The sequence below is a fragment of the Cervus elaphus genome, chromosome 14 (assembly GCF_910594005.1).
Source record: "Cervus elaphus chromosome 14, mCerEla1.1, whole genome shotgun sequence".
In the NCBI taxonomy this organism is placed as follows: Eukaryota; Metazoa; Chordata; class Mammalia; order Artiodactyla; family Cervidae; genus Cervus; species Cervus elaphus.
Window position 1 is genome coordinate 6,038,732 of NC_057828.1, and position 18,620 is coordinate 6,057,351.

Below are 18,620 nucleotides of genomic sequence, written 5' to 3' on the forward strand. Positions count from 1 at the left end.
TTTCATTATATTATTTATTTGTTGAAGAAATGGATCATTTCATTTGTCTTATAAATTTCCCACATTCTAATTTTTAGATTGTGTCCTTGTGATATTGTTTAACATGTTTCTCTGTCTCTTCTATTTCTGGTGAACAAATAGTGTTTGGATAGATTCAAGGTTAAATTTTTTGCCAAGATTTCATAGGTAGTGCTTCATACATCTATTGCATCACATCAGAGCCATGTAAGGTCTATGTATCCCTTTTCCAGTGGTGTTAATATTTTGTGGGCTTTATGTAGTGTTACCCTGACCCATCTGTTATAAAGGCCCCCCTCCCTTGCCCCCGAAGAACCTTTTTTCCTAAAGGTTTTAGTTTTCTGTTATTTGAATGTCAATTCGCCTGACCTTTTGCTTGATTCCACATATTTTAAATACTTCCCTTTGAGTTTAATTTATTAGTATTGTGCAGGAAACTGGCTGTTTTGGGGTCTGAAGTATGGTGTGTTAGAGATAAGTGAATAAACTGTACACAGCTCAAATATAACCCTCTCACTCATTTCCAAATAATGAAACTTTTTTCTTTCTCCATTCCTACGTGAAGCACTTTTGTGAGTTTCAGATTCGATTTTAGGTGACACTGTTCTTTGAAGAAAACCCAAGTTGGTAATAATCCCTTTAGATTGGCTATTTTTCAATAGTTTACTGAAACAAACAGGTTGAAAAAAAATCCATTCCTAATTAAGATTTACTCTTTACAGTGAGAGCGAAGACTCTGCTCTCATACTGAAATGTAAGTTTGAACTTACATTGAATTTTGAAGCCTGTTGGTTTCACTGAGCCACTCACCCATCTATAAAGCTGTTTTAGAGGGAAGGCCTTGCAAATGATACAACACTTTTTTGAAATTCAGGCACTTGTGAAATAGTATGGTTTTCCTGGGATAGTCACTATTGTCTTGAAATACACAAGTGATTTTATGTTTACTGATCTATTCTTTCAGTAAAATTTGCTTTCTGATTGATCTGTTCTCTAAATATCTAGAGTGAGCATAATTCTTACTTTTCTCTCATTTTCTTTCTTGTACTTCCTCATCAGAATTTAACATGCTGTATATTAAATGAACTCTCCTGTAACAGACATTTCAATTTATCCTCACAACCCCATGAGGAAGGTCTGGAGATGAAGATACTGAGGATTTTTGAGTTTTGTTTTTGTTTTTTAAATAAAATGAGTAATTTGCCCAAGATGAGATGCCACTGATACGAGAGCAGATATTTGTGACTCCTGCCCTTGCTTTTTCCTTTATGCCACACATCGATGTCTCTTTAATCCCTGCTTTTAAAAAATTTGCCCCAATTAATTTTTTAACACATTTTTAAAAATCTGAACATTAAATCTCTAAAACATTCTTTGTTCTTTAATTTATCACTTTTAAATAATTTCACTTACAAAAATGTTACAAAGATATTAAAAAGAGTTCCCAGATTCCCCAGTGGTACTAACTTATATAACTGCAGTACAGTGATCAAAACCAGGGAATTGCCCCAAAGTAATTTTGACTGGTTGTCTGTTCTGAACTTGAGCTTGCATTAGTGCTTGTGGTTGGCCATCTCTGTTGCTCTTCATAAGTTGGACTGCGTGTTTTTTATTTGAAAGAACAAATGAGAAAACTGCTTTCCCTATCAATTACTCTATACCTTTGCAAATAAAGTAAACCTTTTATTTTGATGGTTGAAGAAATGAAGGTGGTTCTTTATAAATCATTTCTCCAAATTTCCACATGTATTTGAATAAAATGAAATTTATATGACAAATTTTGTATTGAAATTTCCTTGTACATTGTAGTTTTCACTGATAATTTCTTTTTGCTTCTAATTGTTTTAACCTAAGTAAGGTAGTATTTAGAATTAGAAATGACAGTAATCAAATTACTTTATTAAATGCTGCACTGCATTGTATGTTAATTGATCTTTAAAAACTGCTGTGCTCAGAAAATGCTGGCTCTTAAAACTTCTAGTATCTTCATTTTATCTATAAAAATGCTTCTAGAAATAATGTTCTTTATAATTACAATTTTGAAAATATTTGCTCTGTGCCAAACAACTGATCTGTCAGACCAGTTGTAGGATCTGTATCCTTTCTCTGGAAGTCTTTATTGGATGAGGAATGACATTTTCTATTAAGTGTCTTATTTCTGGACGTAATAGTAGCTGATGAACCCAATCCATGATAGACTTATTTGAGTGCATATAGTTACGTATAGCCTTAGGTAATGAGTGGTCCAAGGTTATTAAGTTTTCTGCATCTTTTCTTTTCCTGTAGCTAAATTTTCATCTTCTCTTCTGCTTGAAAAATTTGCAAGGCCTTGAAATACATTTTTCTCTGATTATCTAAGAAGTTCTCTCAGGTTATTCTTTCCTTCACTCCTTTTTGTTGGCCTTGAGAGGAACTTTATCTTCTTCCTCTTCCTTAGGAAATGTTTACAGGAACTGGGAAAAATAAGTCTTATTCATTAAAAAAAAGTATATACCTGGTGATGATAGTTTAAACTGTGAAATATCATTTACACTTAGAATGTAACTTTACATGAGGGAACTATTGTGTCATAAAGTAAACCTAGATTTTTTAGATTTCATAATCCTATATAGCTTTAACACTTGAAAATAAAAATTAAAAAGTCAAAAATTTTTTTAGTGTTTAAAAAAGGCAAATTTGGAACCACGCCTATAGGAATTGATAAAATACTCTCCATTATTCCATGCTTGGAATCACTGTCATATTAAATTTGAAAGCATCATATAGAAGAACATTTTTTATTCATTTTTCATTTTTCTTCAGATTATATTTTGGTAATATATTTTGAATAGAGCCTCTTTTGGTCTATGCCATTTTTATTAGTTTTAATTTTTTTACTTTCCTTTTGGATGAGAGCCTTGGCCAGTCAAAATTAGGGATCGAGCCTGGCTTCAGGGTTGTTTGCTGAGGTCCTTTTGGTGTGGAAAGAACGGCTATTACCAGGGAAGGTTTTCCTTTTGTTTTACTTGCTATCCAGATGCTGCTCAGACTCTCGCTATCGCACAGGAGCACAGTATGGATATTCCAAGTCAAGACCGACCGAAGGTAAAATCACCACACGGTGACTTCTTTTGTTGTACAGAGTGGCCCCTTCTCTGTACCTATGATCTTGGACTCCCAAGGCCTTTCCTGAACGTGGTAAGAACTTAATAAGAAAGGTTCTTGGGAGTTCAAAGACTAGGGACAGAGTGAACCTTCTCTGTTCTGCCCATAACAGAGTTCCAGTCTCTGAATCTTTCTTTGGGATGTAGCACTTCCGATCTTTAGTTCTTCCAGTTGCATTTTCTTGGGGCTTGTGTGTGATGGTGTATGTATATAGGTGTTGGAGGAAATTGCTTTATTAGATTTTAACAGACTTGTTGCAAATAAGTTCATGTCAGGCCATTTCTTAAAGCTTCCCTAAACTTGCAAAAACTTTATGATCATCTTGGTATATGTTTTCTGCATTATGCCTAATTTTGTGTAGGCTAGAGGCTTTATATTGATAGCCCGTTTTTAACAGTAGATTTTGACCTTTTGTGCAGATTTTTTCCCCACAGTGGGTTGAGGAGAGGTTGCCTGTATTTGATGACTGTTATGAACTCCAGAGTTTCCTTTTCTGGTGCGTAACCCATTGTGTCGCACACTAACTGGTGAGCTGGAATGGAACTGCTACATCCCCTGGTCACAGTCGTTTCTGCTGCACTGATGGATGCGTTTCCCTTCCTTTCAGCAAAGCGTAGAGGAAAGCCCCAGTTCCAGGAAAAGAACTGAAGAAGGCAATATTCCCTCACTGCCTACCTCACAGTATAAATGCAGAAGTTCTAGAGCAGGTAAGTTTTGGTTTAGAACTATGTAGACTTTTCTTTCTCTTTCTTCTTTTTTTGGTGTTGACTTTTAGAAATGGCATCTATCTGTATTAAGCGCTAGCAGTAATTAAGACCGTTATATCGAGAACTCAAAAAAATAATAATGCTGTTTCTTATGTGATGTAGCAGAGCTGTATGTCATACTTATTTTCACTCTTTTCTGAAAACCTTTTCTTTATCCTACTTACCACTGTTAACTTTGAAGAAGATGGTAGTTCTCTTTTAGCAATACATGGTGACTAGGATGGAGCAAGACCATCTTTAGCTAGCATGCTAATAGAAGATAGCCATGCATTTATCAATTTGCCACCTGGTAACTCGGCTGCCTTGGCATTTTAAATCTTGGCTCCCCTGTATATATTTGATCTGGTTAGAATTTTTATTTGTCTGCTTGAGGCAGAGGCTAATTTTCATACATTTTTGAAGTTTGGAAAGATGGTAAAATGGACCTAATGTCTCAGAGCCAAGAATGAGACATAAGAGACCTAGTAGTTCCTTTACCCTTGGATGGTCGTCATTAGATCTTTCCCATTCATATTAGATAGAGTACAGTCAGGTTAAGTGAGTTGATCAACATTTTGGAAGTTTTCCCCAAACCCTGCTTTATAAAGTGTCTCCTAAACTTTTTCCTGCAAAGATAATGTAAAGTCATAAATTTCTCAAAGATATTTTATGGCATGATGGTTTCTTGTGTAGGTACCTGACTCACATTTGCAGAAGTGGCAGGTTAGACCTCTGGCAACATCCCAGAAAATCATGATGCTGCAGTTGTTGTAAATGATAAAATTTAATCTGTTTATTATACTGGGTGGTTTTCTTCAAATTGCTTTGAATATAAGCTGAATTTTGGGCTATCTAGTTAGCTGGGAGCTTATTTCAGTCTGTATGGTACTAAGTGTGTAATTTTGTTTCTTTAAATACAAGCCTTTGCTTATTTTCTACTCAAAGGCTATTTAATATATAACAACAGTCGAGATGAGAAACTGTAGTTCATGATGTAAATTTTGAGAATTAATAGCTTAGTATTCTCAGGGATGTGTATAGGTAGAAAGTACAGAATTTTTACATGTGGAAAGAATGGCCTTTTTTTCATTCCCTTCAGAAGAAGTTATAGAGCTTGAATAGTTGAAGATAACTTTAATGTGATACCATCTCAGAATTAGGTTTCTCACAATTTCAGCAGTGAGTAAATAAAAGGTAGTTGAAGTTTCCCTGAGCACAGGTATACCTTTTAATAGGAACAACATAATCTGTAAGTAGATAAGGTAACTGTTCTGGCAGGGATCCATTTATTGCAGACGGTTTTTCAACCGTATGTACCTTAGCACATTTAAACACCTTTAGTTGCCATTGGCATGCCTAGTCTATTAGGAAGAGGTAGAAAAGAGTAAGAAAGTACAACAAAAAAGATTGGACAGTGGGAAAGAATGAAAAGAATTTTATGTGGTAGCAACAAACTTACATTAGTAACTCCCTTGAGTATCATTTAGATGTACAACACAAGATCTTTTATTTAGAACATGTGGATCCTTAATATGTCCTGGATTTGTAATATTTCTAGCTTTTAAATGTCTTAACTCCAAAAAAGCCTGTTGATCCAGAAAGGACATATATGTGTATTTATTTGGACAGCCTAGAGTTCAGTGTTTCATAATGGTTGTTACCTATTGAAACATATGAATTATTGAGAAACGTCTGAAAATATGTGATACCAGTGAGACTGCCTTGACAACCTTGTGATGGCTCAATATGGTCTGTACCACCTAGTTTCTATCTCAAGGGTTGGGCCACTATACTATCACCATTTGCAGTCACGAATCAAGTCATTGTCTGGTATCATGTACTAGAGCAAGTCATTCCTTAGTTATTATAGTGGTTCAGTTCAGCTCAGTTCAGTCGCTCAGTCGTGTCCGACTCTTTGCGACCCCATGAATTGCAGCACACCAGGCCTCCCTGTCCCTCACCAACTCCCGGAGTTTATTCAAACTCATGTCCATCGAGTCGGTGATGCCATCCAGCTATCTCATCCTCTGTCGTCCCCTTCTCCTGCTGCCCCCGATCCCTCCCAGCATCAGGGTCTTTTCCAATGAGTCAACTCTTTGCATGAGGTGGCCAAAGTATTGGGAGTTTCAGCTTCAGCATCAGTCCTTCCAATGAACACCCAGGACTGATCTCCTTTAGGATGGACTGGTTGGATCTCCTTGCAGTCCAAGGGACTCTCAAGAGTCTTCTCCAATACCGCAGTTCAAAAGCATAAATTCTTCCTGGTAGGCATGTTTAAAATGCCACCAAGTGACCATTTAGAAATCCTTTTAGAACAGTGTTATTGTTTGGACGCTTTCAGAGTTTATGTTTCTTGATGAATGACCTCTAGTGTCATTACTTGATAATGAAATCTAAAAGCAGAGGAAGAAGATCTGGGCTCTGCAACTGATACAGGTATTTGATTTCTGACTCTTTCTTACTGGGAAGAGGATTTTCTTTTCACTTGCCTTATACAAGAAATTTTAAGTATTATGAAGAGAGTCTTGATTCTTAAGTATTATATACATAGTTATCATCTTTCCCATTTGACTTTTGTAGATGAAGACTTGGTAGCAAATTTAACTCAAGAAGAGACGTCAAGACTGGATCTCGGGTTTGAGGAGTGGGATGTAGCTGGCTTGCCTTGGTGGTTTTTGGGAAACTTGAGAAATAACTATACACCTAGAAGTAATGGCTCAACTGATTTACAGACAAATCAGGTAAATTTCACATTTGAAGAGAAACTTTTTTTTCTTTTGATGGAGTGACATTCTTGATTACTCTTGAAACATACATTACCTTGTTTAAGAATTCCCATTCAGTGCTATGACTTTTCAGTACCATCTATATGCCTGTAATGCCCAAATCTGTATCTGCAGCCCTGACATCTCTCCTCAGTACCCAGCTTCCATAGCTAACTGCCTACTCAACACTGGATGATCTGACATTCTCCATGTTCAAAACAGAACTCCTGGGACTTCCCTGGTGGTCCATGGCGCTAAGATTCTGTGCCCTCAAGGCAGGGGGGCCAGGTTTGATCCCTGGTCAGAAAATCAGATCCCATACACTAGAACTAACAGTTTGCATGCTGAAAGTAATGATCCTGTGTGCTGTAATTAAGACCTGGCGCAGCCAAATAAGTATTTTTTTAAACCCCAAAAGAGAGCTTTTGATATTTTCCTTAAACATTTTTTATTTAATTGTCTATTTGGCTGCGCTGAGTCTTAGCTGCAGCATGTAGAAGCTTTAGTTGTAGCATGCAAACTCTAGTTGCCGCATGTGGGGTCTAGTTCCCTAACCAACGATCGAACCTGGGAGCGCTGAGTCCCAGCCTCTGGACCACCAGGGAAGTCCCTCAGTTTGTTTTTTTTTAAACTAATATTCCTATTCAGTGTTTCCTTTTACTTACATCTACCTTCTACTCAGTTATTCTAGCCACGTATCCAGAGATTTCTTTTTTTTTTTTTTTTTTTTATTCATAGTATCCAGAGATTTCATTGATTTCTTTCTCTGTCATATACCCTATTCAGGTTGTCAACTCTTTTTCTAAACCATACCTGAAATCTAACCACTTTTTATTACTTCCACAGTCTAATTCATCACCATTCTGCTCTTTTATATTCTCCATTGCGCTTCTTACTCTGTATTGTTGTATTTTGTTTATGTATCTATTTTCTGTTTGACCCCATTGACGTATAAGTCCAGGGCTTTTAATTGACCACTCTTTTCTGTTGCTTTTATTGACCATTGTATTCTGTTGCTTAGTAACTAGTACCTGCTTCGTATCTGACACATAATAGACACTATTTGTTCAGTAAATGAGTGGACATATAGAAATAAAATAATAAGTTGTCTCAGGAATATTATAGAAAAGCATCATAAAGTATACATAGATGAATGTGGAAATAGTTATATTTAAAGTTGTTTAAGAATTAAGAAAGAAGTGTTATATACCAGCTTTACTTCAATAAAACAAAAGAATTCAGAAAGAGGATAGAGGTTTATATTATCATCAGTATCTCTCATATTTCTTTTTTTTTTTTCTCTCATATTTCTTTAATAAACATCATTGACTTACAGGGAAGAACATGTCACAATTAACAAAGTTTTCTAGGTCCTCAGATTTGCCACCTGTAAAAAGGAATGTAGGAGATGGATTTTATTTAGTTGAGCAACTAAGAGTTTTTAGCTTTTAGGCACTTCATTGCTGTTTCTCTGGTGTTACTATTAAAATAGAAAATTCCTTGCCAAGTACTCTCATATCCACCCATTAGTCTATACGTAGTTGCTGCCAAGTAGATATTTGTTGAATGAATAGATATCTGTAGAAGAAAGTCTAGGCATTCTTTTGAGATGTATGAGGACATTGAGTTTTGGGTTCATCTACTTTGATTCAACTGGCAACCCACTCCAGTATTCTTGCCTGGAAAATCCCATGGATGGAGGAGCCTGATAGGCTGCAGTCCATGGGGTCGCAAAGAGTCGGACATGACTGAGCGACTTCACTTCACGTCACTTCACAAAAACTCATGTTTATTTTTTTCTCTTAGGATATAGGTACTGCCATTGTTTCAGACACCACAGATGACTTGTGGTTTTTGAATGAATCAGTGTCAGAGCAATTCGGTGTTGGGATAAAAGTTGAAGCTGCTGATCCTGAACAAACAAGTGAAGAAGTAGGGAAAGTGAGAGACAAAAAGGTATGTTGTGGAAAAATTTCACATTGATTGTATTTATGTACATACAGTATAACTTGTTCAGATCGGTTAACCTGACAGTGTGCTACTTTGTACAACAAATGACTCATATAATCTCCCCTTTTCATTTTTTAATACTTTATCCAGTTTTAAGATTTATATTAAGTTAACCATGACTGTCTTAAAAATAGGATAGGACTTTGTGGATCACAGAAGTGAGGTTTTAATTTTTAGAATTTTAAAGTTTAGAAGACACTCCCCACATTTTCTCATGTAATCCTATTTTATTCTTATGAATGCCTTCCTAGATTTTCAAGATAAAACATTTCTATATTTAATAATTTATACCCTAGTACTGTTTGGAGAAGGCAATGGCACCCCACTCCGTAGTCTTGCCTAGAAAACCCCATGGACGGAGAAGCCTGTCCATGGGGTTGCACAGAGTAGGATGCGACTGAAGTGACTTAGCAGCAGCAATACTGTCTATTTAAATACGTAAATTTGGGAATGCTCTCCCTTCTGAATGCTGAAGAGATAGTTGGTAACCCTTCTTGGTGCTTTTTGATCATTTATTCTACTGAAATGTCAGCTAGGAATGTGCAGAATCATGTTTTCGGTCTCACATATAAGCTGTCTCATTTTTAAGTGCTAGTGATGGGGAAGGAGTGTGAGTTTTAAACTGAAGCTCTGTACTTTCTGCTCTCAGGTAACAGCCTCATCTAAAATACGGAAACCTGGCTAATGAGATGTTTTTGCTTTCTCAGGTGGTTGACATGGGAAAAAATGATGACCTGGAGGACCCTGAATCCATAAGTGATGATACCGACACAGAAGTTACCTCTGAGGTGTGAATGGCTAATGGGCTGTTTGACACTACTCACGTCTTCAGATGCTAATGTCCCCGCAGTGCACTAGTGTTGAAGAGTGCCCTTTCTCCCCATTTCTGTCTACTTTTCCTAGGTGTTAAGAGATGTTGGTTTCTTTATATCTTGTTAGATTTTTATTGGACTTTGAGAAGAGAAGGGGATGAGTTGATCTGATGCTTTCCCTGCCTTGGAAAGGGATGACTTAAATGCCTCTTTGTGTGCCTTTCTTCCTGCTTTCAAAACTCTTTGGAAATTATGCAGTGGCTACATAGATTTAAAGTAGTCCTACACTGCTTTTCCCGCTAAACACCTCTCTGTAGTCCCAAAGATAGACCTATAAGCTATCTGAAATTTTTTGTTAAGTATTATACTTTTGATGTTTTCTTAACTAGAAACAAATGGAAAATGGCTTAATGTCCATGGAGGTTTATATTAATGAAGGGTTGATAAATGAATTTTGAGTATTAAGCTGTTAGGTAATAGGTACGGATTTGTCATCAGTTGGCAACTGAGGTTTAGACTCAAGTGAATGTCTTGCTTGTCTCTTTTCATGCTAGCTCCCCATTTGCTCTTTAGTACTTTTTTTGGCTAACTGATTGTGGGAAGAAAGATGGTGGAGTAAGTTTAAGGAGGGGGTTTTAACAGTCTGCTGCTTGGGGATATAAAAATCTTTGGTTGTCTCTACTGTTTATCCTGTCCCCCAACTCCCACCCCACCACTGCTGACCATTACGGTAATTCATTGCAAATTATTTGTCTGTGCATGGTTAAGTAATAGGGTGGGATATATTGGTCCATTAAGTGTTCTTGACCATAATATGAATAGCAGAGATAGTGTTTCCATCCTAATCAGATTTTTGAGGCACTTTGGGCCCAGAAAACCTGTTAAGCAAGTGGATTATATTTCATCAATTCAGAGCTGCCATAGAATTTAATAAATCCTATTATTTTATGTACTACTAAAAAAGAAAAGTGATGCCAATTAGACTATGACACACCATCAATTATGAATTCCAAACCTTTATGAAGTTCCTTGCATATTTGTATTGCATTTCAGATGAGATCTGAGGATCTTAAAACTGGCAAGACTGTTCTGAGGCTCTCTGGAGAAACATCCCAGTTTAACAAATGGTCATATCCCTGCCTCTCAGTATAGGCAGTTGAGTTGTGACTTCCTTTTTTTTTTTTTTTTTGAGTTGTGACTTCTAAATTTGAAGTGCTTGACCTTTGTTCTGAAAGGACAGATCAGCATGTACCAAATCATCGATCCTGTCAAAACCAGGCAATTACCCACATTTAAATACACTTCTTCCAGGTAGCTACCTTTGAATTAAGCAAGGCATTTAAAATTCATTGTGCTCTGTTATCTCCTAATTTGAATATGGAGAAGTAGGAAAAAAAATTACCTGGCATTCAAGGACAGGAGCATTCATTTTTCAGAGTGCGATTTAGGCATACAATTGCCTACCTATTCCTGAGAGCAGTGAGAGAAGGAGTAAATGTACTAGTTGTCAAATAATCATTTTAATTTTAGCTTCTGTTTTGACAAATTTTATAGCATTTTTTAATTAGTAGGAAAGAATGACATATTGAGTATTACCTTTGCTTCATTCTTTAACCTCTTGCTCAATAAAAGAGTAAGTTGTACAAAGAACTGCCTTTTTGTAAAAAGAAGGCAGTGGGTAAAAGCAAACAAGGCAAATTGCACGCAGACTAAATAGAAAGCTAAAATAGTTTAACTTTCTTAAAGATAACTACATTACATTTGGCTTGAAATGGCAATTATGTCGCTATCATTGTAAAACTTCTCAAGATGTTCTTACAGATAGCTGTAGGCTTTGCTCAAGTTCTAGGCTAGAACTTGAGTGTCTGGTGTGAAATGCCTGGATTATTACTATCTTAGTGTGAGATGATGAAAATTTGGCCTACTCTCCCTTTTCCTCAGTATCATGTTTTCCACTGAGTGAGTATTAACTGGCTGCATCTGTCTTTGTAGGATGAGTGGCAGTGTACTGAGTGCAAGAAATTTAACTCTCCAAGCAAGAGGTACTGTTTTCGTTGCTGGGCCTTGAGGAAGGATTGGTACTCAGATTGTTCCAAGTTAACCCATTCTCTCTCCACATCTGCTATCACTGCCATACCTGAAAAGCAAGAAAGTGAAGGAATTGATGTCCCTGACTGCAGAAGAACTGTATCAGCTCCAGTTGTTAGACCTAAAGATATATACATAAAGGAAGAAAACTCTGAACATTTTGATCCTTGCAACTCGGTGGAATTCTTGGATTTGGCTCATAGTTCTGAAAGCCAAGAGACCATATCAAGCATGGTAGAACAATCAGATAACCTTTTTGAACAGAGAAAAGATACAGAAAACATGGAGGATTGCCAGAATCTTTTGAAGCCATGTAGTCTGTGTGAGAAAAGACCACGAGACGGAAACATCATTCACGGGAGGACAGGCCATCTTGTCACTTGTTTTCATTGTGCTAGAAGACTAAAGAAGGCTGGGGCTTCTTGTCCTATTTGCAAGAAAGAGATTCAGTTGGTTATTAAGGTTTTTGTAGCATAGCTGAATCGGTGAATTACAGACACATATTAACAGCTGGTCATGTATCCAAATATCAGTATTGAGCATCTCTACGCAGGGTGACTCATTTCATACTTTCATTTATTCTTGTAAACTTTTATGTTCTAAGCCATTTTTACCTCTAAACTTATAGAATTTGAGAATAAGTTCTTTAGAACTACATTATCAGTATGGAGACTGTTAACATTAAAAGAGAAGTTAATCATTCTGTCTTCAGAGATGAGGCTCTGGGGGGCGCAGTACAAATAGAAGAAACACATTCGTTCTTTCATTTACGCAATTACCTGAAGAGGAATCGTTTCTTTATTTAACTTAATTTCTTACTGTTCTTTTCTGGTAGGGAATGTTCTTGGGCATCAAAATCCAAGGTGGCTGTTAGAAAGATATTAAAGCTATCAATGAAAAAACAAGTAATTAATGTATAAAGTAGACTATGTTGTGTGATTCAGAGAAACGATTATTTTTGTAAAGTGCCTAGAACAGTGATATCCAACATTTTTGCTAACATACCTCAAAAAACAATTTTGAAAAAGTACATACAACTTTTTGCACATTTTAAAAATTGAGGTGTAGTTAGCCAACAGTAGAGTCAGTAAAGTGTTCCCTTGTGCTGAATTGTAGACATCTCAGTAGCCACCTGAAGCAAGTAGTAGTGCATTTCTATCTCCTTTTCCAGGCAGTTCCTCCATCATTTCATGACTCTTACCCTCAATTAGTTTTCCTTTTGCACATGTTAAATTTGACTTTTAAATTTTTAAAATAAATTTAACTAATTAAAGAGGATGTATCATCCAATATATTGTAGATGTGCTTTAAAGATATTTTTGCCAAAACCTTGGAGCTATAGATCTGGCTGGTTGAATTTATAGAAAAAGTCCTGTCATATAAACTGGCAAAGCCTATTCTCATTATAAAACTAATCAGCCAAATCAAACTTCATTTTCAGTCGAAATGTTTGACTATATATTAATTTATTTTTTGGCCACACTGTACAGCATATGGGATCCCCAAGCAGGAATCAAACCCGTGCCCCCTGCATCAGGAGCATGGAGTCTTACCATTGAACCACCAGGGAATGCCCTGTTTGACTTCATTTTTAATCCAGTTACATAGCCTTCTCAGTCACAGTTCTAAGATAAGGCACAGAGGTTTTGACCAAAGCTCTCTGTGCTCTACTCTGCCCTCTTGGTCTCCCGGGAGCTCCTCGGGGTTTTTGTCTTTTTATTTGATGCCTCTAGAGGCTTTTTTAATGTTCTGAGGCAGTGCCCCATATGATTCTAGGTGGGTGAAGGCAGCCTTTTGGGTGAGAAGTAGCCCGCCTTCTGAGAATAGGGAGTATGGCAGTTGTGAAAAGGGAAGTATTTAAAGATAACCCTGAAGAGGTTTTATCTGTGCATGTAAATATTAGGATAATACATATGGAAATTGAAGATCTTTAAGTTGCTTTCCTTATAGATATTCCTGTCTACTTTTCCTATGGAAAAAATTTTGGTGTATGCTCAGCAGTATGAATATTTTGAAGACTAAGGCTCTAAAATTACTAAATTTAAGGCTCTTAAGAATCACTTGGGTTGCTTGTTATAAGCCCAACTTTACTCCCTGCCCCAAACACACACATATGCATGCATTCACAGGAGCTGGTGTACACACAGGTACAGAGAGTAGAGCAGAATCCCTTTATTTAGCATCGTGTTTAGAGAAGTTCTGCTAAACTCGTAGAAATTAACTAGCATGCCCTCATATACTCAACCTCTTATTTTGCACATGAGGCTGAAACGATAAACGACTGCTGAAAGTCACAGCTAGTGATAGAACTCTTACTGGGGTCCAAGTCTCCTACAGTAAATCTTTAAACCATGCTTTCTTCCTTCTCATTATTTGTTAACTGTTTAAACTGTGGTATTTGTTGAATTTGCAATAACTAGTAGCCTTAAAATACTGAAGAATGTGAGCTGCAGCCGAAATAGGACTTCAGAGAGAATAGAGACTTTTAACCGTTTCTCCTCAAAGAGAAAAGGCAGTACATGTCCACTTCTCTTACATAATCTGATAAATTACTTCTCCCACTGGAAAGACTGGTAGAGGCAGCAGAGGAACCTGAACTCTCTCTCCAGGGTTTTTCATCCTTGAGGGATGAAACTTAGGTCTCTGGCTGTCTCCAGGCATTAGGGACAAGGGTCTTTTTCCCCTCAGTAAATAGAATCAGTCCTTCAAGTTCAGTGTTTTGTTAGACTATGGTAAGTGCTCTAAAAATTTAGGAAGTTAGTAACTTTATGCCCCATTTCCTCCCCCCACACTGCTCTCTTCATGATAGTTTGATAGCTATTGATTTTAATTTTGCCAGTTAATTGCTTTTGCAAGTAAAATGAGGAATAGGGAGAGCTGGGATCTGCACTTGCACCCTCTAGTCCCTCTTACATAAAGTTGAGTTTTTGAAGAAAGCTTAATAAGAAAAAGTCTAAAATTTTAATTTTTGTATATAGATATTTGTTGCTAATTTGCTAGCACAGAATCCTCTTACACTACTCTACTTACTTTTTTTCCCCCGTGGATCACCTGGGTTTTTACTGTCCCCATTAGCAGTAAATACTTCGCTTAGGAGATTTTAAACTGCACATTTGAGCTGAAAATATTTCAATAAATGTACACTTAGGTGTACTGAACCCTTATCAAGAGTCTTGAATGACTGAAATGTTATAAAGAGCTGTATCTGCAGAAGGAGGTAGTATTTCTTTTGTAGCTTATCTGAAATCCAAGGTGCTGCTTCTGCAGTTTGTTTTCCATCATCCAGGATCTTTGTTTTATTTATTTTTTTAACTTTTTACTTTGTATCGGAGTGTAGCCAGGTAACAATGTTATGATAGTTTCAAGTGCACAGCAAAGTGACTCAACCATACATATACATATATCTGTAAGAACTGGCCTGCGATGCGGGAGACCCAGGTTTGGTCCCTGGGAAGATCCCCTGGAGAAGTAAATGGCAACCCACACCAGTATGCTTGCTTGGAGAATCCCATGGACAGAGGAGCCTGGCGGGCTATAGTCCCTGGGGTCTCAAAAGAGTCATACACAACTGAACAATTGACACTTTCACTTCATTCTACCCCAAACTTCCCTCGCATCCAGGCTGTCGTATAACCTTGAACAGAGCTCCTTGTACAATACAGTGGATCCTTTTTGGTTATCCATTTTAAATATAGCAGTGTGTACATGTTGATCTCAAACTCTCTAATTATCCCTTCCCCCTACGTTTCTCCGCTGGTAACTTAAGTTCTCTAAGTCTGTGATTTTGCTTCTGATTTGTAATTAAGTTTACTTGTATAATTTCTTTTTTGACTCTGCATGTAAGGAATATCGTGTGATATTTCTGTTTCTCCCTCTTCACTCAGTATGTCAGTCTCTGGGTCCATCCACGGTGCTGCGGATGGCATTTCATTCTTTTTAATGGCTGAGTAGTGTTCCATTGTGTGTATGTACCACATCTTCCTCACCCATTCCTCTGTTGACGGGCACTTAGGTTGCTTCCATTTTTCGGCTGTTGTAAACAGCACTGCAGTGAACACTGGGGTGCATGTCCTTTCTCCACATATATTCCCAGGAGTGGGATCGCAGGGTCGTATGGTAGCTCTATTTTTAGTTTTTTAAGGAACCTCCATACTGTTCTCTGTAGTGGCTGCACCATTTTACATTCTCACCAACAGTGTAGGAGGGTTCCCTTCTTTCCACACCATGTCCAATATTTACTGTTTATGGATTTTTTGATAATGGCCATTTTGGCTGATGTGAGGTGATAACCTCATTGTAGTTTTGATTTGCATTTCTCTAATAATTAGCAACGTTGAACACCTTTTCATGTGCCTGTAAGCCATCTGTATCTCCTTTTGAGAAATGTCTGTTTAGGTCTTCTGCCCATTTTTGTTTGTCTTTTAATTAAATTTCTTATTTTAAGGTAATTGTAGATTCACGTGCAGCTGTAGGAAGCAGTACAGAGAGATGCCTTGTAATCTGTAATGATTTCCTCCAATAGTAACATCTTGAAAAGCTGTAGTACAGCATCACAACCAGGATATTGACGGTACGGTGTGGATAAAAAGCATTTCCATCACTGCTGGAATCCTTCTATAATCCTTTATAGACCTGTTAGGTTCCTTATAACCTTATCCCCTCTTTAGCCCTAGAAATTACTAATTTGTTTTCCATTTCTGTGATATTGTGACTTCAGAAATGCTCGTGCATGGAACCATATGGTATGCAACCTTTTGGGATTGGATTTTTTTTTTCCCCCCAGCATAATTGCCTGGAAATACATCTGAGTTATATATATGAATAATTCTTTTAACTGCTGAGCAGTATTTTAGGGTATAGCTGTACTACAGTTTGCTTAATGATTCACTCATCAAATGACATCTAGATTCTTTCTAGTTTTTGCCATTATTAAAAAAGCTGCTCTAAGCATTTGTGTACATATTTTTGAACAAACCGAAGTTTTAATTTCTCTGGGATAAATGCTTAGTAGTACAATTGATAAGAAGGTATGATAAATGAATTTTAGCTTTTAAGAATTGCCAAATGCTTTTTCCTTAATGGCTATGCCATTTCACTTTCTCATGAGCAATTTAAGAGTGATCTAGTTCTCTGCATGATCACTAGAATTTGGTGCTTTCACTCTCTCTATATAAATATTTAATTTTAGTCATTCTGATAGATAGGTGATGATATCCCATTGTGGTTTTAATTACAATTTTCCTAATAACTGAACCTTTTAACTGAACCTGAGATAAGTGAACCTGAGACAAGTGAACTAGAACCTTTTATATGCCATACGTACATCCTCTTTGGTAAAGTGTTTGTCTTTTGCCCATTTTCTAATTGCTTTCTTACTGTTGAGTTTTGGGTTCAGTTCAGTTCAGTTGCTCAGTTGTGTCCAACACTTTGCAACCCCATGGACTGCAGCATGCCAGGCCTCCCTGTCCCATCACCAACTCCCAGAGTTTACGAGTCAGTGATGCCATCCAACCACCTCATCCTGTCGTCCCCTTCTCCTCCCGCCCTCAGTCAGGGTCTTTTCAAATGAGTCAGCTCTTAGCATCAGGCGGCCAAAGTATTGGAGTTTCAGCTTCAACGTCAGTCCTTCCAATGAATATTCAGGATTGCTTTCCTTTAAGATGGACTGGGAGTTCTTTTTATACTCTAGATATTAGTCCTTTGCTGTATATGGGGTTTGAAAATATTTCTCCCACTCTGTAGTTGGTCTTTTTATCCCTTTCAGAGGACCTTAGAAATAGTTTGTAGTTTTGATAAAGTTCAATTTATCAGTTTTTCTGTATATATTTTGTGCTTTGCCATCAAGTTTTGTTTAGCCCAAAATCTGGAATATTTTGTCCTTGTTTTCTGTAACAGTTTTGTAGTCTGATATTTTACATTTAAATCTGTGAATCATCTTGATTTAATTTTGTATAAGTTATAATTAGATGAAGATTTTTCTTTTCTTTTTTTTGTCTTATGATGCCCTATTGTCCCAGCAGCATTTGTTCAAAGACTATTCTTCACTTATTTATTTTTAAAGACTTTTTATTTTATATTGGCGTGTAGTCAGTTAACAATATTGTGAAGTCAGGGAGTACTTTGGCTATTCAGGGTCTTGTCTCCGTACAGATTTCAAGATTTTTTGTTCTAGTTCTGTGAAGAATGCCGTTGATGATTTGATAGGGATTACATTGAATCTGTAGATTGCCTTAGGTAGTATAGTTATTTTGATACTGTTGATTCTTCCAATCCACAAAATGTGTTTTATCGTCCCATTTGTTTGTATCTTTGATTTCTTTCAACAGCATCTTAGAGTTTTCAGAGTACAGGTTTTTTGTCTCCTTAAGTAGGTTTACTCCTAAGATATTTTATTCATTTTGATGCAGTGGTAAGTGAAATTGTTTCTTGAATCTCTTTCTAATCTTTTATTGTTAGTATATAGAGATGCAAAAGATTGATGTGTATTAATTTGTAACCTGCAGCTTTACGAGCTTCGTGGATGAGTGCTAGTAGTTTTCTTGTCGCGTCTTGAGGATTTTCTGTGTATAGGATCATGTCATCTGCAAGCAGTGACAGTTCAACTTCTTTTCCAGCTTGGATTCCTTTTATTTCTTTTTTTCTCTGATTGCCATAGCTAGGACTTCCAAAACTGTTGAATGAAAGTGGCGAGAGTGGACACCCTTGTCTTGTTCCTGGCCTTGTAAGAAATGCTTTCAGCTTTTTACCATTGAATATAATGTTAGCTGTAGGTTTGTTGAATATGTTGAGGTATGTTCCCTCTATATTCACTTTCTGGAGAGTTTTTATCATAAACGAGTACTGAATTTTGTCAGAACCTTTTTCTGCATCTATTGATCATTGGGCTTCCCTTATGGCTCAGATGGTAAAGAATCTGCCTGCAATACAGGAGACCCAGGTTCAATCTCTGGGTCGGGATGATCCCCTGGAGAAGGGAATGGCAACCCACTCCAGTATTCTTGCCTGGAAAATCCCATGGACAGAGGATCCTGGAGTGC

At 37.0% G+C, this 18,620-nt stretch overlaps 1 protein-coding gene across 3 annotated transcripts in view; it reads left to right on the forward strand.

Annotated features, from left to right (window-relative positions):
• Positions 1–14,822, forward strand: part of MDM4 (MDM4 regulator of p53) — a 39,635-nt gene extending 24,813 nt beyond the window's left edge. For 2 of the 3 annotated variants that reach the window (XM_043923672.1, XM_043923673.1), the window contains exons 6-11: positions 3,035–3,102; positions 3,770–3,869; positions 6,489–6,649; positions 8,480–8,629; positions 9,391–9,471; positions 11,488–14,822. In XM_043923672.1, the coding sequence (XP_043779607.1) occupies positions 3,035–3,102; positions 3,770–3,869; positions 6,489–6,649; positions 8,480–8,629; positions 9,391–9,471; positions 11,488–12,060 (1,133 nt within the window). In that variant the 3' untranslated portion in view covers positions 12,061–14,822. Of the gene's footprint in view, positions 1–3,034; positions 3,103–3,769; positions 3,870–6,488; positions 6,650–8,479; positions 8,630–9,390; positions 9,472–11,487 lie in introns of those variants that run through there. The other variant, XR_006344915.1, reaches the window with a different exon arrangement.
• Positions 14,823–18,620: the final 3,798 nt, after the last annotated feature.